General features: G+C 43.4%; 1 protein-coding gene across 1 annotated transcript in view; it reads right to left on the bottom strand.

Moving 5' to 3' along the window:
- Positions 1-21624, bottom strand: part of TMEM163 (transmembrane protein 163) — a 258446-nt gene that overhangs the window by 92847 nt on the left and 143975 nt on the right. The window contains exons 3-4 of the mRNA XM_043894632.1: positions 3347-3390; positions 1883-1974 (exon numbers count right to left, since the gene is read on the bottom strand). Of these exons, the coding sequence (XP_043750567.1) occupies positions 1883-1974; positions 3347-3390 (136 nt within the window). The remainder of the gene's footprint in view (positions 1-1882; positions 1975-3346; positions 3391-21624) is intronic.

Below are 21624 nucleotides of genomic sequence, written 5' to 3'. Positions count from 1 at the left end.
TCAGATATATTACTATTTCCTGAGTCCCCTGACACTCAACATTTATATGGCTGAGTGTGAGACAGCATCTCCACCAAAAGTACCTCTTGTCTGGGCACCGCCACAAACGACAGGGCATTTCCTCACTTGTATTCAGCTGTCCAAAAGCTACAGAAGTGGGGTAAAGCTCTTGCTCTAATGACAAGCCACGGTGACTCAGTCTCAGGGGAACCCCCTTAATAATTAATAATGATGGCAGCTGAAGTTTACTGAACTACATGCCAGACACTGTCATAAGTTTATATATATGATATTATGTCGTATATCATGACGATTAGTATCTCACTCACATAATTGTCAAATACTCCCTTTTTGCCAGATAAGGAAGCAAAGCACAGTGCAGTTAGGATAGCTTCCCACGGTCACAAAGCTGACAAGTTGTGGAGCTGAGATTCAAAGTCAACAAGTCTGACTTTGGAACCTGGGAATTACCACAAATTTATAAAAAATGGAAATGGAAAAAGACACATGCTTTATGGTCACAAACACAAGTACTTCAAAGACAAATAATCACCCAAGAAACGTGGAGACTGAGGAAGCCATATTTTCTAATACCCAGAAGGACAGAAGACAAGTAGAATAATTTAGAATGCTTTCAAAATGTCCTCTGTAAATCACAGTGGAGAACACATCTTACTTAAAAGAAAGGGGAAAAAAAGCATGACAATTCAAAGGAACAAAAATTTCAGTAACGCAAAGAGAAAGAAGGTAAGGACGAATGAATTGTTAGATGGATTTGAATCAGGAGGGAAGGAGGCAGGGCATGACCTTTAAAAGAATGACATGGGCATATGTCATAGGATATGGGCATTGGGCATTGACGTAGGACATGACAAAAAATGGTTAGAACCAACTAGGTCCAAGACGGCAGAAGAGTCAATGTCCAGTAGGCCTGAAGCCTCATTATACACACGCTCACTGTAATACACCAGCAAGCTAAATGACATACCCGCAAGTGTCATGACAGTTCTGAGACAAACCATAAAAGGCCAAAAAGTGGGTGGTGGCCCAGGTCCTAAAAACCCTTGTCCCTTCTCCAAGCTAGCTGGAGTAATCCTCCCACTCATTAGTCTATGAAATTATCCAGCCCATGAAACTCACCACCCCAGGACTTCCCTGGTGGTCCAGTGGCTAAGACTGCATGCTCCCAATGCAGGGGACCCACATTTGATCCCTGGTCAGGGAACTAGATTCCACATGCCACAACTGAGATCTGGCACACCAAATAAATAAATTTCTTTTTAAAAAAGGAAACAACTAACCACCTCATATTTCAGGGTCTCTCGCCTTCTGATATGGCCCACACTTTTGTCTGTGGAGTGTGCTTCTCCCACGGCCTTTTGTTTCTCCCACTCTAGCCTTTTGAGATGGACCACATTCTGTCTATGGAATGTGTATCTCTCTAAATAAATCCACTTCTTAGCTGTCACTTTGTGTCTCTTGCTAAATTTGTTCTGTGCTAAGACATAAAGAATCTGAGCTTCACTAAGTCCTGAGACTGAGTGTATGATTTTAATTAAGACAGTGGGTTCAAGTCCCAATCTGAGCTGTGCAGTTTCAGATTGATCGATGAATAGATGAATGGATGGACAGACAAATAAGCATACAAACATTCACTCCAGGCTCAAGAGCAGAGAACAGGGAAAATTATAAGGGGACACCCCATCTCTCTGAGCATCCCAGAAGGGGCCAATCATATAGGTGATATCACACCAGCCACTCCCAAAGGCAATGTCAGGACCTTCTTCTCATCACTGTACCAAAGCTGCAAGGTGAGTCGTGCTAGCAGCCTAATTACGTGGCAAGGGTTCTACAAAGTGAAAGAAGATAAAAATCCACTTACATGTACTCCCTATGGGCGGAGTGTACAGCGGCCGCGTTGCTGTAACGCCATAGGACAATCGCCGACGACAGGACATCAAGGATGGCATCAAACTAGAAGGAGGAGACACAGTATTAGTGGTTTTCCAGAGTTCACAGGTCACAACTGTGAAGACACATAGCAATTGTTCTGTGACTTGGAACATCTGAACCAGTGACCTCAGAGCAAAGAGGCTTCGCATCATTACAATGCTGGCCACTCAGCATCCTCAAGGTGGAGATCCTGGGAATTCTAAGTCAGGGCACCCAACACGCCCATGTGGTGCCAGGGTCATGGCTCCTCCTGGTTGCTTGCTGCCAGGGGTGCGGGGGGAGCCACACTCTATGTGTGCTGAGCTCTGCTCCCAGGACCCCTGACTCCCAGCACGCTGGTGATAGGGGTGGGGTGATGACATTTATGACACATGTGAAATGGATCTCCCCAGGGCAGGCAAGATAATTTCAGCATTTTCCTGTCCATCCCAAGCAAAGGATTTGGGCCAAGGACTCTGTTTCTGGCTCTCAATAGGACTGTCCTGGGGTCCAGGGGTGAGGTCACCCAGGATGCTCCACGAAGTCTGGTGAAATTGGATACAAAATCAATGCTTTTGTTCTAATGAAGATGTGAATGTGTAAGAGAGAGAGTGAAGAAAGGAGGGGAAGGAGAGAGGAATGTGAGTGAGAGAGGTGGGCAGGGGAGGAGGGTGACGTGTGTGTGTGTAATTTCTAGAGAGACAGTCCACACCTTTCAAAAGATTCTGAAAAGAATCTGCCAGCCTCAAAGCATTAAGTCCTCAAAACAACGGGAAAAGCGGCTTTGGGAACAGGGAACACACACCATCAGGTACAGGAAGCCCTGAAGCAGAAGGGCTGTTGAAATGAGCTTTGCGTGAATCACCTCATCCCAACACACTTTTTGTCTGGAAAACTATAAGCACTAATGCTCTCTCGAAGATGTGGGGAGACTTTACCCAACTTTTCAGTATCTGAGACCCATCTTCTCTAACCAACTCCCATCAGGAAGCAGGTTCAGAAACCAGGGTACCCCTAGTCTGGCTGAAGACTGACATCCTATTGCCGGCAGCCCCGTCTTATCTCACATCACCTTTGCCCACACCAGCAAATGCTTCACTTCAGTGTGTGCCCATTTTCAAACCTACAACCTTAAGCGGGTGGGGAAAGGTCTAAACCCTAAAAAAAAGAATCCTCTCAAGGATGTGCAGAAACATGGTGGCCCTGATCCATTGTTGAGAATTATACACTGTCATTGCAGTTTACTTCTATCAAATTATAATTGTCTGTAGAAGCGACTTCCATAAAAGGTATGTTTGTCATGCTCTCTCTCTCATCTGCTAACCACCCTCTTAAATCAGAGGCCCCAGTGTGAGATTTGTGGGCCCAGGAGAAACGTGCAAAACTTCATAAAAGTACATTTCAGGTTACTTACTGCAAACCCAAAAGCAGAGGCGCTGTACCTCATAACGGAGACAGCTAAAAAGAAAGAAAATATTATTCAGAATATTTTAAGATCTTGTGAATATTTTCTCTCATTTGTGAGAGTATTCATATATTTGATATGGCCTTTTAAACATCACTGGAAAAGTTCTATGAGAATGAAATTTAAAATTAACTGTACTTATCATATCTGAGAATTAAAAAAAAAATTCAAGAGTGATATGAAAAGATTCCAGACTTCACTTGCAAGGACCTCCCTTCCCAGTGTACCCTGAAGCACCAAAGGGCCAGCTTCCGAATGAAAACACTCAAGCGATTGTCAATCAAATGACTGCTGAGACTCTGAGAATTTAACAACTGGGAATAGAGGGCTGGGAACCACATTAAACTTTGAAAGTGAAACTGTAACCATCTGAACTGTTCTCATAATAAGGTATTTACCGATACACACACCATTGCTAGCACAGTTGGAAAAAAATCTCTTGCCCTCCAGAACTTAAAATCCAGTGTGGACCTCAATAAAACTGTTTAGGAAAATAAGAATAAACTATCTTAAACAAGAGATGTCTACAAAAGTAAGTGCCACAATTATAATTAAGACATATTTCATCCATACTCAAAAGTCAATCTACCTTTGGGGGGGGGCAAGTCAATTGGGTAGCACTTTTGTCTGATTCTGTGATCTGTTCTGTGCCAAAACCACATGCAGCTTCCAAGACCGTTCTCAATTTGACTTAATAAGGCAGGGCTCCAGGCAAAAGCCCTATTACACAAGCACACGCCCACTCACTAGTAAAGAATGAAACCCAACCCCGAGGGTCAGCAAGGCTGTGGCCTGTTCCAGGCACAGGTGTTACGAGCACTCACTCAAGGAGTGAGGAGGGTGTGGACACAGAGCATGGAAGTTAGCATCCCTTTGGACTCCCCCTCAACTCAGCACACGTCCCTTCTCTGAGAGCTGCTCTCTGCGTATCCACATGGACCCCAGGTAGGCATGCTGGACTTTGTACTCCTGTCCTCAGCCACAGGGGGGTCATCCAACCCAGGGCAATGGAAACACGTTTCATTTTCTATGTATAAGGAATTCCTCTGGGTAGCAGAAATGGAATCTAAGAACGTTATTGTGATAAAGGATGTAGCTGATAAATACACTGAGAACTCATTTCTCCCAACGCTGACCAAGTTCCTGGCAGACCTAATCTAGTATTTCAGTATACCTATCTTCTTTGCCTAGCATCAATTTGATGGATTTTTTGAATGCTGCTGTTGTCCTTCAGCCGCTAAGTCGTGTCCAACTCTTCACAACCCCATGGACTGCAGCCCGCCAGGCTTCTCTGTCCGTGGAATCTCCCAGGCAAGAATTCTAGAGTGGGCTGCATTTCCTTTCCCAGGGGATCTTCCCGACCCAGGGATTGAACGAGTCTCCTGCATTGGCAGGCAGATTCTTTACCACTGCTCCACCAGAGGAGCCCCTTTGAATGTTATAAGCAACCAACTACTGACTTGATTTTTACAGATAACTGGGACATGTGATTGGCAAGTGTTCTAGTAAAGTTTCCTACTAAAAAATAAACAAATAATTGAGACTGGGATTCTAGTTGGTCAATTTACCCTGTTGGAACTGAAACTTGGAAACACCAGAGCTAGGGCTGGCCATGGTTTGTTACATAGACTGAGGAGCAGAGAGACAGGCATGGGGTATAAACACAGGCTCCTCTGTCCGTGGAATTTTCTAGGCAAGAATATTGGAGTGGGTTGCCATTCCCTTACCATCTGAGACACCAGGGTGGATTAAATAGAGTGGGTATTTTACCTAATATGGGGTCAAGGAATTGGCAGGTTTAGATCAGGAGGCTCATGGCAACAGTTGCTATGGAACCTGGTTAATTCCAAAGATTTTTTGTCCTGTGACCTTGCTATAGGTCTCCACACCTGTGACATTGACATAGGGCTCCACAAGTTACAGATTTCAAAGTTGACACCCACTTGATTTTATTAAGAAACACAAGGAACCTTGTCTCAGAAACTCTAGAATCGGACAAAGGAGACAGCCACTCAAGGGTGGGATTTCCCTGACTCCGTGGCAGTCAAGGCCCATGATATCATGTACTTTCAGAACTATACTGGAAAATTCTGCTTGTGTGGCTTAAGCCTGCCCAGTGGTTGAATCACTGATAGGACAAGTGATATCTTTATGTTGTTCTACACCCCCACGCATCGAGGAAAATGGGAGCAGGAGGGCTCCAGAACCACCTAGAGTCCTGAAGAGAAGGAAGGCATTCCCATGTCCCATTTACTTCTAAATTGGTTCCATCTAATTTTCTAGATGGGAAAGGCTGGAGATTGTGTGGGGAATTGAGGGTGCATTGAAGGGCCCTCCACTTGGCCACAGCTCTGGCTGCTGTCCTGTGGGAGCAATCCCCAAGCTTCTGAGATGACAGAACAGCAAATAGTCATTAGCACAGGACCCAGGAGAAGAGATCAGTCAGCTTTTTAGGAGTTTCTGAAGAGACTTTTGGTGGGGGCAGGAGTGTGGGGAGCCATAACTGGACAAGACATACTCTAGTTCTGGGATAAGAAGGGACTCAAAGGTGGGACTAGTTTAGACAGCCCCTGCTCCCACAGAAAGAGAGCCACCTGTGGGATTTTCATCATGGCATTTTCAACCTCCCTCACGCTCAGAATGAGTTCCATTTGAAGAAGTCCCGGGCCAGAATGACCCACCAAGGCAGAGATTACAGGGCAGGTGGCCCTGGAGCCCACATGTACATGCCTGAGGGGAGCTGGGAAGCCAGCAAAGATCCATCCAAAGTCCAGCAGTGCCTTTCAGGCAGGTGCTAGACTCAATGCTGGACGACAAACAGGAAAAGGCCCTTTTGACCTCAGGCCTTTATGCTGCAAGCTGGCAAGGTCCAACCCTATTGCAAGGGCAAAGCTTGCCTAGGAAGGCTGTTCTTGGTTGAGGCAGAGGTCCAGCTGAAGTTAATGAAGTCGCTGTGGCTCTCAGCATGTGGTATGAGGCTGTTTAATACTGCAGCTGCTCCTGAACAGAGCACCTGAAACTAAGCAGGGCCCTGAATGCAAAAGCCTTTCTGCGTCACTCGTTTTCTTGTTTGCAGGAAACAGGCTTCACTCAGCCTCCAAGGCCTTCCCTGAGTTCAAAACAGCAGATTCTAATAAGGGAAGGGAGGGGATGTAGAGACAAGGGAGGAGCAGCCAAGAAACAAGAGTGCAGACTTAAACAGGATCCTGGTTCCCTCTCAAGGGATATATACACAGCAATATCTGAGCGACTCCGTGGACTGTAGCCCTTCAGGCTCTTCTGTTCATGGGATTTCCCAGGCAAGAATACTGGAGCGGGTTGCCATTTCCTACTCCAGGGATCTGTTAGCAGTTTTGTATATACTGAAACTCCCATCAGGTGGGAGAAGGTAACTGGATGCTGTCCAGAAGCACTCACAGCCCAGACCAGTAAGGACCAGAAGGTTGATGATGCTCCCTATTACCTCACCACCAACCAATCACAGAATGTCCATGAGCTGATCACGCCTTCCTCTTTTGAACCACTGCAATAAAACTCCTCACTACCCCCTCCAGGTTGGAGCAGACAGTTTTGAGGGCATTAGCTGGCTGTATCCCCCTTCACTTGGCAAAGCAATAAAGCTATTCTTTTCTACTTCACCCCAAACCTGTCTCCACATTTCAATTTGATACAAAAGTGTACAGACGATGAATCTTGGCTACACATTCCAACTGTCAGCAGCCTCCAAATTCATCTGGATACCACTGGTACCAGTGGGGAAATTGGGGAGGTTTTCAGCAATGTTTCCCCTCCTCACATTCAGAGACTGTCTCTAACATTCATCACTGAATCATGCACTCAGGGAGGCAGTACTACCTACAGGCCACCGAGTTTCATTCCCCAAGGAGCTGGGACCTAGACTACTCCCCACCTCTCACTGCCCCGTGATGAGAGTGAAAGCAGGCTGCCATCTGATTAGGCTGACCTTACACACCCAGAAACGCACACATAGCATCGGGGCTCCTCTCACTTTCCCTGCTATCTTGTTGTTTCTTATATATTAAGACGCAGAGTCCTTAGAATGTTCCTAAGTCAAATGAAGATCTGTAGCTTGGGGCCTGCCTAGCAGCCATTCCCCATTTGGATAGAAGGGCCCTGAGTCTCCTCTGGGAAACAGGAGGTCACCCACCCTCAGACTATGGGGTTTGGGTGGGATGTCATCATGACCCCCACTCTAGCCTACCTCCCTGTCCCGTGGCCAAAATTAATGATTCAGAGATGATACAATTCAATTTGAGCCAGTGAGAACCTGTCCTGAGAGTGTGCTGAAAATACTAGGAAGAGGATGTCTTTCTATCTAAGAGGGGACGCAGAGTTGGCGGCATGAGAAAAGGAACTGCCAGTGGCAATTCTGCCCTCAATGATGAAGGCCGACTTAGAATGAGGCCAACACAGAGGAAAGCGGCTATGAAGGTAACGAACCAAAGCCAGGGGACACGGACTGAAATCTGGAATCAGCCCCTCCTGAAGTCTACCCCTATACTTTTCAAATACATCAACCAATAATTTCCTTTAATTTACTTCAGCCAGCCTGAGTTAAGTTTGTATCACTGGATATAATACATCTTGACCCAAATCATCCCTTTTCCAAGAATCTCTTTTAATGCCTAAGAAATGGACAAACACCTGCTACCAAAAGGTTCATAGCAGGTCTGCGTGATTTATAATAACAAAACACTGGACACAATTTAAATACCCAGCAATAGGGTAGTGATTAAAGAATGATCCATTTAAAGAATAAGCTATATACATAGCTGTTCAAAAATGTTGAGCATGTGTACTGCTGGCTAATGCTTATTTAGCATACTAGAGAGAATAATAACATTGATAATAAATAGCTGGTGTATTGAGTGCCACCAGTACTGGTGTCATGGGAAAGGAACGGGTCCAGTCAGGAGCAGTTCTGGCTGAAAAGTGAAAGTGTTAGTCACTCAGGCATGGCCAACTGTTTGCGACCCCATGGACTATAGCCCACCAGGCTCCTCTGTCCATGGAATTCTCCAGGCAAGAATACTAGAGTGGGTTGCCATTCCCTTCTCCAGGGGATGTCCCCCACCCAGGAATCAAATCCAGGTCTCCTGCATTGTAGGCAGATTCTTTACCATCCAAGCCACGAAGGAGGCCCCCTGGCTGGTACAGGTGCAAACCGAATGGAGAGGTCAGAAGGGGCTTTGCCGAGAAGGTGAGATTTGAACAAAGATCTGGAGGAGGTGAGGGAGTGAGTCATGCAGTCACCTAGATGAAGAAACTTCCAGATAATGGGAAGAGTCAGTGCAAAGGCCCTGAGGTGGAGTACCTGGAATGTATGAGGCCATTTGGTCTGAGACAAAAGGGAGTAAGAGAGGAGCTATGTGAGATAATAGATTTCCTTATTGTTTGGGAATAGGTAGAAAAGGTAAGCAACATAATGATATATGTGATACTGTACATTTAAGCTTTACAAATGCACTGAAAACAACTTTTATGAAAAAAATCCATCCAATGATAACAGCAGTTAATCTTTGGTTGGTGGGAATATTTGAGTAGATTTCTTTCTACTTCTTTGTACTGCCTATATTTTCCACAACCAGCCTATATGTCCATTCAAACTAGGAAAAGAAATCCATTTTATTTGGGGGAAAAGTTATCCAACTTGTAACAATGCAGCAGAAATCATATTTATGATGCACACCAGGGAAGAGGCGGCTTTGTGAGCTCATGAGCACGCATGAGCTTCTGTTTAAGAGGAACGCAAGCTACCATACACGTATTCATGATGTCTCTGTTTCTGAAACCCATTTCCCAAGGCCAAATCACCTGCATGAGAAGCCTGGAAATGCCTCCATCAAGAGTTCTCAGAAGCACGCTGGGGGCAGGCAGGCCAGGGACACAAGCAAAATGTCACTTCCCCCGTAAGGGACCTCCAGCCTCCCTAGTTTTTATGTGTCCTACACTCTTCTCTCATTGACATGTCAAGGGTGTAATAAGAGCTACATTCCCAGAAGCACATATGCAACAGAAGTCCTAAATAAATATTTATACAGGTCTAGTTAAAGACCAGACCTTCTTTAAATAAATCCCACTCAGGCCAGAAATCACTTCAGCTGGAAACTCCAATTCAAACAGAAGGACAGCTGGAAAATGGAGCAGACCCAGACAACCCATTGTCAGGGCCAAGCCACATGCAAATCACACAGCTGAGTAAGCAGCAGACGCAGTGGGCTCCCAGAGAGCCTTCGGGAGCAGCAGAAAGTGCCCTGGACACGCACAGGGAGGTGAGCGAGCCAGCAGGCAACTGAGGGTCAGGGCCTGGAGCCCCTCAAGGATGAAACAAAGAAGGCCATTTCAACTGCAGGCAAAATTTAACCAACAATGAGGACCCATCTGTCATTCTCACCAAAGCCAGGCAATAATTGTCTTGAGTCTTAGCACTCTTTTAGTAATACCCCAGGCCCCATAACACCTCTGAGTTGCTAAATTATGTACCCAGTAAAGCTCCATTAATAAATCAATCCCACTTTAATTAGACCACCTCTGTCACTCAGATGCCTAGCAACCACCTCACCCACAGCCATGGAACTAACTCGACTTGTGAACCTCTCTTTCCGTCATCCAATTTCATCATACTGGCTGCAATCTAGGCAGCAGGAGGAGACAAAATTGACTGATGTTCTGACTCACTTAAACAGAACCTCCGACAGCTTTCAGACACTCTCTCCCACTCAAACAAGAATATAACGTACTACCAAAAATGAACGACAGGATGTTGAATTCAGTCATCACTGAAGGGAAAGAGGGAACGCAGTTAAAAAAACAAACCAACAAGGCTGTTGAACCTGTTCAGCTACTCATCTTCAGGGGCAGCACAACCTTGTACTTTGTCTAGACCAAAACCTGCAAAGAGGGCCACCTGAGGATGAAATTCAGAAGTTTTTGTTCGACCCATATAGTACGATTCAAGTATCAGAACTATGAAAATTTTTAATTGAGAAAAGGGAGGGGAGAAAGGAAGGAATGGAAAAAAACACCTGAACCTTTGGCTTGTCTTGAAAACCCGAGATCTGCTGGCTCTGGCCAGTCTCTTTCAGCAGATCCAGTGCTGCATTCGGACAGGACATGTTCTTGGGCAGCTATCTTTCCTGCAGCACTGGACCTGGCTGGCCTCGGCCTCGTTCAGCTGGCCCCTCTGGGTATGTAGCTGACCAGGCAGGCTTGAGGGTGTAGCCCTGAGCAGCTTAAGGGAAGAGACAGCAGGGTCATCCCCATGTCTGCAATACCCAGCAAAATGCCTGCTAAAGAATCACGTGTGCTTCACAAACTCTAGCGTCTGACATTTCCACTGACAGGTGTGGCTCGTGGCAAATTACAGAAAGCTGTATCATGGGTCAGTTCTCAAAGCCTACACCATTCTTGGAGAGTTTTCATCTTCCCTGGAATCTGAGAAGCTTTCATTAGCCCAGGCAGGCCATGGGCACTCCCCACCCACCATCCAGGGCTCTGCCTATCTGCAGAGAGTCCTTGCCAAGACCTCAGGGATGATTATGAAGGTTTCTCTCTTTCATGGGACCAAGAGACAGGCGGTCATGTACAGAAAGTAGCCATAAAGTTCCTTCCCCCATCCCACCACACAATAACCTGTGTGACCCACGGCAAGAATGTGTATGAAGATGTTAGAAATCATTGCTTTTGAGCTACTGCTCTGGGGCAGAGAACATCATTTGATGGTGACCTGGGCAGCTTTGCTGTAAAAGATGCACTTGCATTCAGATTTATAACAGGGGGAAAATCCCAAAGTGTCTTGCCTGGACTTCCCACGTCCCCCCCCCCCCGCCTGCACCTCTAGCCCATGCCCATCCTTGTGATGGATGAGGCCCCATGCGCTCACCTCCTCCCCTTATAGCTGCTCACTGACCTCCCCTGAGCCAGGCACACTCCTGCCAGCCTGGGTTTTAGCTAGTACTTCCACCCAGAGCATTCTTACCCCAGAATCCAACTGGTCCAGTCCCTCATTGCCTTCCGGTCTCTGCTCAAAGCTCAGTTTGTAGGCCTGTCCTGACTTCCCTACTTAATACTGCAACCTTCCCTTTACCAGACTCTAGAGTTCCTTTATCCAGAGCACGTACATCTACCACACCATCCCATTTACTAATCTATGAATACTGTATACCATTTGCCCCCTTCACCCACTAGAATGTAAGCACCACAAAGGCTGTAGGCTTTTTGTTTTTGTTCCTTGGTCTCTCTCACATACCTAAATCACTGCCTGAAGACATGAAAACACTCAGGTTGATCGGCTGAAATAACACCTTCCCCTTAGCTCCAACTTGTAGTGAATAGAGTCTTCAGGGAGACAGCAGACAGGACTACGGTTCCACATGCAGAGAGGCCTCGATGGGGGACCAAGCAGCTGTTCCCTTAGCAAACAGGAGTGGCAGCCTGCATTCTGCAGGGTGTCACAGAGAAAGCAGCCTCGGAAAGGCCCATTCCCTTAAGGAGAATTTGGAGCATCTGGAAAGAGCAAAACTCTAGGACTACGGGAAGAGCCAGAATAGTCTTGAACTCGGAAAGTCAAGAGCCAGACAGAATAAAGAGTACACACGTATTCAAAAGAAGTCAGAATGAAAACAACCCAGGGAGAGTCTCCACCCTGAACCAGGGGCATCTCGCTCCTTCCAACACACAGCAGATGGTCATTCTCTCTGCTTCAGTGAGTGTAACATGAAAGGCACTCACCCCCATCCCAGAGTGGGAATCAGTCTTCCTAGAATGTGCATGGGACAACTGCCACTTAATAGGGAGAAACCAGGTTTTGAGAGGCTCTCAGGGGTTCTAGGCACAAGAAGCACTAGCTCAGGGATGAAGAGCCCAGAGCCCAGGTTTTCATGCTAGAGTTTCTTCAGCAGCACACTTTCACTTTGCTTCTTCTACAAACCAGGAATAAACCGGCAGAAGAGCTTTTGGAAACACAGTTATCCACCTCTGATGATCACTTACAGACTGTTGTCAATGGACATCAACCCTCACTGGTTGCTACTTTCATTCCAAAGTTCTCACTGGCCAGAACTAAGGGGAGGAGCTGGGTTCTTGGGGAACATCACCTGCATGTTTCTAACAATCCCCTTACATATGACTTTACTCCTCCCCACCCCCACCCCCCCGTGTTTGGTTACTGGGATGCCAGCACAGCTCTATTGCCTGTGGGCGACAGGCCTGGTCAGGGGTCCTCAGATGATACTCAGACCCTGACCCGCAACCCTCTCCGGAACAACCAGAGCAGCCTGAGCGCCTCAACCTTCCTTCATTCCATAAACAAACACACACTGAGCATGTATTACGTGCCAGTCACTGCGGTGGTGAGCTGGGGATACAGCCACGACTTGCCCAGCGATTTGATAAAAGGTGCTTCTCAAAGTCCTAACTATCCCTTCATGACAGAACGCTGCTACTTTTGCCTCATAAGTAAAGCATTCACTGAACAGAAAACAGAGGTGGGAGAGTTTCAGACAACAGAACCCTGAGAGTTTGTTGTCTCTAGACTACCGTTTGAGTATCTGCTCTGCTCAGTCATGACCGACTCTTTGCAACACCATGGACCATAGCCTGCCAGGCTCCTCTGTCCATGGGATTCTCCAGGCAAGCATACTGGTGTGGGTTGCCATTTCTTACTCCAGGGGATCTTCCCTACCCAGGAATTGAACCCGTGTCTCTTTCATCTCCTGCACTGGCAGGTGGATTCTTTACCACTAGCGCCACCTGGGAAGCCCCTGTTTGAGTGCAGTTGCTAGAAATTTGAAGCTTGAATGCTCATTCTCAGACCATTATTTCTAAGTTGGCTCAGCATCTCTCCTCTGGCACCCAAAGCCCCTGTCCCTGCTGCCCTCACCTTTCACCACACAGAAGAGATCCTGGTGTCTTCTCCAAGCAGCCTGTGAAAACCTGAAGTCAGGCTCATTCCATAGTATTCAACTTTCTAGCCCCAGGGTCTGTGAAAGCACCAGCCCATAGTGGCTGTTTAATAAATGCTTACTGAGCAATAAATGCTTGTGAAATCTCTAAATCTAATAATAATATCTGTTTTTTTTTTATTTAAAATGCAAGGACTAATCAAAAGCTAATGCCATGGGCAATGAGAACTGGCAAGGGGATAGATCCTGCCACCCAAGTCCAGCCTTTTCAGATGACTAAGATGCCCTTTAGTCCAGCACCTATGACACCATACCACACACTGGACTTCTTTGGTGGAAACAACTGCTAATGGAAGTTTTTTTTTTAAAAAAAACGACATATTGTGGGGGAGAAGAATACACTGAATAAGACTTTAAAGACTTGGCTTTTAAAAAATGGTGCTGAAAAATATGTACTTAATTGAGCTGAATCAAAGTCATTATAAAACCATTATCACTCAGAGAGTAAAAGTTAAACAAGGTAGAAAGAGGACTTTTCTCCTCTCCTTCCCTACCACTGTCCTGTATAAAACCCACCAAAGCAACAAGAAGCAAGGAAAACTAGAGAAAGAATATAATGACCAGAGACACTAAGAAATGACCAACCCAAACCCCAAATTTAAAAAGTAAATTTTTTGTATCTATCAAATACATTAAAACTTACATTATAGGAATATAGAAGGAATGTGCTGAGAGCTGATAACATACCTCAATCAAATCTTATGCAGACAGAGCACAGAGTTTTCCTCAGTTCAACAGTACAATCATCAGGACACAACTGATGACCCCTTACAAGCAACAGCAAGTTTTGGAGTGAGCCCCAGCCTCCACGCCTGATCCCTTTTCCCACATTTCACACACCAGAGAGCAAGGAAGGTGAAGCCAAAGGAACAGTTGCTTAGAAAGCATTGGTAGAAGATTCAGGCAATTGGGAAATCAATGGCACCTTCAGGGAAAGGAGCAGAGACACCGTCAGCCATGCAGTCTTCTCTTGCTCACAAAGCAGGAAGATGCTCCCTACACTGAGACTGGATGGAAAATGTACAGAGAAAAGGTACTCAAAGCTGCGTGCAGCTCTCCAAACATCCCAAAATGTTAGGACAGGGATGTATGGCAAACTGGTAGACAGAACCAGGGAACCAAAGAGAAATGAAAACTTAATTCAGCAAGGCCACCAGACATTAAGTCAATGCACACATACAGTTATTTCTATACCAGATAGTAAGAAGATACAATTTTTAAAGATACAGCATAAACATCAATATCTAGAGGGGAAACATAAAAGATGCAAAAGAGCCCTATTAAGAAAAATAGTAAGACATTGCTGAGAGAAATTAGAGTAAGCACATCATGGAGGGACATACCATGTTCGTGGATTAGAAGAGTTACTATTAGCAATCAAAATTCTAGCAGTTTTTTAATGAGGATTGATAAACTGATTCTAAAGTTTAAGTAGAAAGCAAAGAGTCATGAATAGTCAGATAGTACTGAACAACATAAGACAGTCACTACCAGATATCAAAATTTATTTCAAAGCTACAGCAATTAAGACAGAATAGTACTGACACACGGATAAACAAACAGATCACAGAATGACAAAGATCCACACATATAGTGTGACAATCAAGGTATCCTAAGGTACAGTGGAGGAAAGAGAGGTCTTTTCAATAAATGGTACTGGGCCATTGACCTTACCTCACACCACACACAAAACACAACTGCCGATGAGCTATAGATATAAATATGCTAAGTAAATGATAACATAGGAGATATCTGAAATATAATATGGAAGGATATTTTCATAATCTTGTGGGAAATAAACAATTTCTTAAATAGGACTTAAATATACTCATCATAAAGGGAAAGATCATTAAATTAAACTACACCAAAAGACCTTATTAGATGAGCAAAAAAATCAGCCATAGGGTAGAAGATATTTATAACACTTATAACTACTAGCAGACTTGAATCCAGAATATGTTAAGTCTAACAAATGAAGAGGAAAGAGAAAAACAACCCACTAGGAAAATGGGCAAAAGACTTACGCAAGCTCCTCAAGAAAGATGATGGATATGTGACCAACAAACATTTGAAAATAGGCTCAACTTCGTTAGTCACCTGGGAAAATAAAGTTAAAACCCACAGAGAGATGTCACGACCAAAGGAAAAAAAAAAAAAGGCTGACCATTTCTGATGTTGATAAGGATGTGATACAGCTGGAACTCTTAAAAACTGCTGGTAGAAGTGTAAATTGGCACACTTCAGAAAACTGTTCGCCAGTATCTACAAAAGCTAGTCACACTCTATGACCCAGTCATTCTCGTCCCCTGTATCCAAGAGAAATGCACACATATTGATACCAAAAGATGCTTACCAAATGTTGACAGTAGCAGTGTTCCTAATTGTCAAAACTGTAAACAACCCAAATATTCAACAGCAGAGTGGATAAGTGGCTGGTACTGTATATTCATCCAGTGGAATACCACACAACAGTGACAATAACCAAATTAGAGCTACTCACAATTACATGTATGAGTCTCAACAAATAATGATAAGGTGGAAAAGAACACAAACAAAAAAGCATTCGCTGGACAGATAATCTATTTATGATTCTGTTTGCATAACTCTGAAGACAGACAAAGCAACGTATGGTGGTAGAATTCAGGATAGTGGCTACCTCTGGGGCAGGGAGCAATGACTGGGAGACTGCAGGAGAAGGGACTCTCAGGTGAAAAGATGAGTGAGTGTGAGTGGTGGTTACACAGATGTGTTCATTTCATGAAAATTTAAAATGCATAATTTTGATCAGGACACTTTAATGTATATCTATTTTACTTCAGTTTTTCACAAGCATACTCATAAATCAGCATTTTTTTAAAGAATAGATAAAGAAGATGTGGTACATTTATAATGGAATATTACTCAGCCATAAAAAAGAATAAAATTCCATTTGCAGCAATATGGATGGACCTAGAGATTATCAGACTAAGTGAAGTAAGTCTGAGAGAGAAAGACAAATATCTTATGACATTGCTTATATGTGGAACCTTTAAAAAAAAAAATCACAGTACAAATGAACCTATTTCCAAAACAGAAATTGAGTCACAGATGCAGAAAAGAAACTTACGGCTACTGAAGGGGAAAAGGCAAGATACAATGGGAGACGGTGATCGACATATACATACTACTATATATAAAGTAGATAACTAAAAAGCACCTACTGTGTAGCATAGCAAATTCCACTCAATACTCTGTAATGACCTACATGGGAATAGAATCTAAAAGAGTATGTACATGTATAACTGGTTCTATTTGATATACAGCAGAAATGAAAATAACACAACATTGTACAGCAACTATACTCCAATAAAAATTATTTTTTTTAAAGTTTAAGATAAGTCAAGAAAGGACATGAACAAGCAGCTTTAGAAAAATTAATCTAAAACAGCCAATAAACATAAGACAAAAATATTGAATACAAGAAAACATCAGTTTTATTTCACCTATTAGAAGGGCAAAAATAAAAGGATGTTTTAAAAGACAAATGTTGGTGAGGGCATGGGATACAAATCCTCTCATTCAATATCATGGGAAAATCTCTTCAATGGGAAACTTGGAAATGTTTAGCAAAATGTAAGCTACACACACATTGAACCCAGCAGTCACACTGTGAGAAATATACTCTATACTTGAACTGCCACAATTTCAGAAAGAATACATGCAAGAGTATTTATTACAGATGTAAAACAGCAAAACATTAACCACTTAGGTATCCATTTCGAAGGGAGTGATTTAGTAAATTATCACACATTCATTCTATGAGATGTTTTCATTAAGCTCTTTGAAAAAAGTTTGTAACGCTGCAAAATGTAGTGAGTCGATAACACAAAGTAATAGATTGTATGTACAGAAATAAATGCATACATAAATGGATAAAACTTCAGAGAAGTTACACAACAAACTGTAAATGATGATGACCTCAGAAGGGTACTGCAAATGTGAAGCTGAAAGGATGCTCTCATCCCACTGTGCATCCTTTTGGCTTCTTACTCTGTACTTATACTTAATGTACCCACATGTATTTCCAAGGTTCATTCACCAAAACCAAAGAAAGAAGCCTAACCACTTTTGATATGGTCACTGCAGTTCAGTTATTATAGTTATGTGCCATTACACACTTAAACTGGATTTGGCCAAAAAGGCTTCTGCAGCTGGAGATTAGAGTTGCTATGCTTTGACTTTTTAGACCACCTGGGCTTACTCTCCAGTTAAAAATCATCTAGGGAATTATCTGGTGGTGCAGTGATTATGACTCAGTGCTTTCACTGCCAAAGGCCAGGGTTCCATCCCTGGTTGAGGAACTATCCTGCAGGCTGCATGGTGAAAACAAAAAAAAAAGAAAAAAAAAATCACTTAGACCCACTATTTGTCAACATCGAGAAAGTCAATGACAAACCTAGATGGTGTATTAAAAAGCAGAGACATCACTTTGCTGACAAAGGTCCACATAGTCAAAGCTATGGTTTTTCCAGCAGTTATGTATGGATATGAGAGTTGGACCATAAAGAAAGCTGAGCACCAAAGATGCTTTTGAACTGTGGTGTTCAAGAAGACTCTTGAAAGTCCCTTGGACTGCAAGGAGATCCAACCAGTCAACCTTAAACGAAATCAACCTGAATAACTGGAAGGACTGATGCTGAAGCTAAAGCTCCAATACTTTGGCCACCTGAGGCGAAGAGATGACTCATTGGGAAAGACCCTGATGCTGGGAAAGATTGAAGGCAGGAGGAGAAGGGGACGACAGAGGATGAGATGGTTGGATAGCATCACCAACTCAATGGACATGAGTTTGAGCAAACTCCGGCAGATAGTGAAGGACAGGTAGGCCTGGCATGCTGCAGCCCATAGGGTCACAAAGAGTTGGACACAACTGAGTGACTGAACAGCAACAACAAAGTGAAAATACAGGTCAGAGACTGCCCAAAATTAATGGCTCCAAGATAGCACCTTTTCTCCACTGCAACAAAGCATTGCCTTCCTAGTTGGGGATGATGGTGATGGAGAATCAAGAGAAGGAGCAACAGATACAAACATCCTCAATCATACAACTGTCCTGGACACTCACTTTGTGTCCTAGACACAAAGGTCAGAGAATATATTCTGCAGTAGCTAAAAAGGTTAGGACTCCGCTTGGCTACACTGCCCCCTCTGTTAAGGGTTGAAAACTTTCAGGGACAAACAAGGTCCTATTGTATAGCACATGGAACTGTACTCAGTATTCTGTGACAAACCATAATGGAAAAGAATATGGAAATATCTATAAATATACGTATAACTGAATCACTTTGCTATACAACAGAAATTAAGAAAACATTGTAATCAGCTATGCTTCAACAAAATTTAAATTTTTTAAAATAAAAAAACTACCAAAAAACACATATATTTTCTTATATAAAAGTCACCATCACATCTGAAGTAGTTAATTGCATGAGCTTAGCATTCTTATTACTTAAAATAGTAAAATGAGAGTTAAATGAGATTGATACTAGAATAAGGCAATTTACTCAACAAACAGGATTCACTTTACTGTATTTGAAATCTTTTTAACTGTTATATGTGGGGGTCAGCCAGGTCTATTATGTTTCAGTATTGTCAGCTTTCATTAACCTTGAGCATGAATTGTCACAGCCTATGAAAAGGTAGAAACAAGAATAAAGGAAAGAAATCTTAAGTTTGGTTTCTAAATCAACAAATGCATCAGTGGTACATGTGCCCCATGAGCATTCTAAAGTGGACAGGGTACAACAGCAAGAAAAAAAAAAAGACATCAGCAGATCCATCGCACGATCAATACAACTTCACCGGAGAAGCCTAGGCTCAGTCGCAAGAACAAACATGGAAGATACAACCCTTGAATGTGAAATATAGACACTCCATGATGTCACTAAGCCAAAAACTCAGAGTTACCCTGAGACAAACAGCCTGAACTGCACTCAGGTTGGATTTTACAGATGGAGAGGTGTGGTTTGGGCATTTTATATGAACCAGGACAATCTCCCAGTGATACTGAGTTATAAATCGAAGATGGATCAGTGATTTCCCCAGAAGAAAGTAAAACTGAGGAATCATGACTTTTTCTTGATCCTATGACAATATTTCTTCTGATAGGACCAGCTTTATTTCCATTCAGTGCTGATAAATAACTCATAACTATGTATCAGGATAGAGAATGAAATATTTTCAAACTCCTAACTGTGGCTGGCCTATCTGCCTCAGGGATTTTCAAAATGAATTCCTTGGGCTCTCTGGGCTTTCAACCTTTAGGGATAATACAGATCTCTCAGCCCACTCCTACCTCATTTCAAGCAGAGCAACTTCCTTTTTTGCTCTAATTAAGAACTAGGGTTCAGGAACCCTCTGGCATTGTTGGTAGGAACGTAAATTGATACAGCCACTATGGAGAATGGTATGGAGATTCCTTTAAAAACTAGAAATAAAACTATCATATGACCCAGCAATCCCACTACTAGGCATCATACCCTGATAAAGCCATAACTGAAAAAGATACATGTACCCCAGTGCTCATAGCAGCCCTATTTAGAGTAGCTAGGACCTGGAAGCAACCTAGATGTCCATCAATGGAAGATTGGATAAAGAATCTGAGGTACATATATACAGTGAAATATTAGTCATAAAAAGGAATGCCTGAGTCAGTTCTAATGAGGTGGATGAACCTAGACCCTGTTATACAGAGTGAAGTAAGTCAGAGACAAACAGGTATTGTATATTAACACATACATATAGAATCTAGAAAACTGGTACTGATAAACCTATTTGTAGGGCAGGAATAGAGATGCAGACATAAGAGTACAGACTTGTGGACGCAAGGGGAGAAAGAGAGGATGGGACATATTGCAAGAGTAGCACTGAAACATACATATTACCATATGTAAAATAGACAGCTAACGGGAAGGTGCCGTGTAACACAGGGGGCTCAGCCTGGTGCTCTGTGACAACGTGGAGGGGTGGGATGGGGTACAGGCGAGGTTCAAGAGGGAAGGGATATACAAATACTTACGGCTAATTCATGCTGGTGCATGGCAGAAACCAGCAGAACATTGTAAAGCAATTATCTTCCAATTAAGAAAAAAATTTTAAGAAAGAATTAGGGCTCTGTCAAAATTTAGCTGTAGAGAGTTAATTAATATAAAGAACACTTGAAAAACACATGTAAATGAAGGTTCCCCTTGCATAATAATAAGGGGGTGGGACTTTGTAGTTGGGCCTGGTGTTCTAGATCACGCCCAGCCCCTGGCCCAGATCAAGCCTCTAATACATTTATTTCCCATCAGGGAAAATAGTAATATTTTATTCCCATATTCAGTGATGGTCCTTAAAGATGCCACCAACCAAGGGATCCCATAAGACTCAGTTTTGTGGACGTCATGGAACTGTTATATGGGATCCACTTACATAAGACAGTTATTTTTGCTCATTCTGCTCATTGCACAGGTAAAATAAATCTTTTCTTCTGAGGACATCTGCCCCTTCCCACTGAGGGTAATTGCTACTAAAATGGCTCTGGGGATAATTCAAGGCCACCACATATTGGAGAATCGGCTTGAGAAGAGGCTGACACAGAAGAAAGGAGAGAGAAGAGAGGATGAAAGAGGCAGGAGGGGAGAAACAGAATCCGTGAGGGCACGGATCCAGCCAACAGCACTCGGTAATATGTTCTCAATTACTTTGCTGCTTAAATTAATGAGGGATCGCTACTGCTTGTAACTGGAACAATCTTGACAGCTACAACACATGAACGTCTTTTTCAATCAGGACACAATAATAAACAAGACTCCCCCACTCGTGTTGGCTTCACTTCAAAGATAAATTAGGAACCGATTCTCAGGAGGATTTCTGTAAACAATAAGCTCCCCTCAAATTATAAATAGCCTCAGTCTTAAGAATCCAAGTATATCCAATTCAATAACAAGAAGGATGCACCAACATGTAAAACACATGGCTAACAGGATGATGGCTGAAATGGTCTTGCATAGTTAACTCACTTCGCAGTGATCCTTTCTCACCGGTATTTATTTTCTAACCAACTAGGCTATGGTTTGGGCTTCCCTGATAGCTCAGTTGGTAAAGAATCTGCCTGCAATGCAGGAGACCCTGGTTCAATTCCTGGGTTGGGAAGATCCCCTGCAGAAGGGAAAGTATTCAGTATTCTGGCCTGGAGAATATAGTTCATGGGGTCGCAAAGAA

The sequence above is a fragment of the Cervus elaphus genome, chromosome 33 (genome assembly GCF_910594005.1).
Source record: "Cervus elaphus chromosome 33, mCerEla1.1, whole genome shotgun sequence".
Classification (NCBI taxonomy): Eukaryota; Metazoa; Chordata; class Mammalia; order Artiodactyla; family Cervidae; genus Cervus; species Cervus elaphus.
This window is presented reverse-complemented; position numbering and strand designations above follow the sequence as displayed.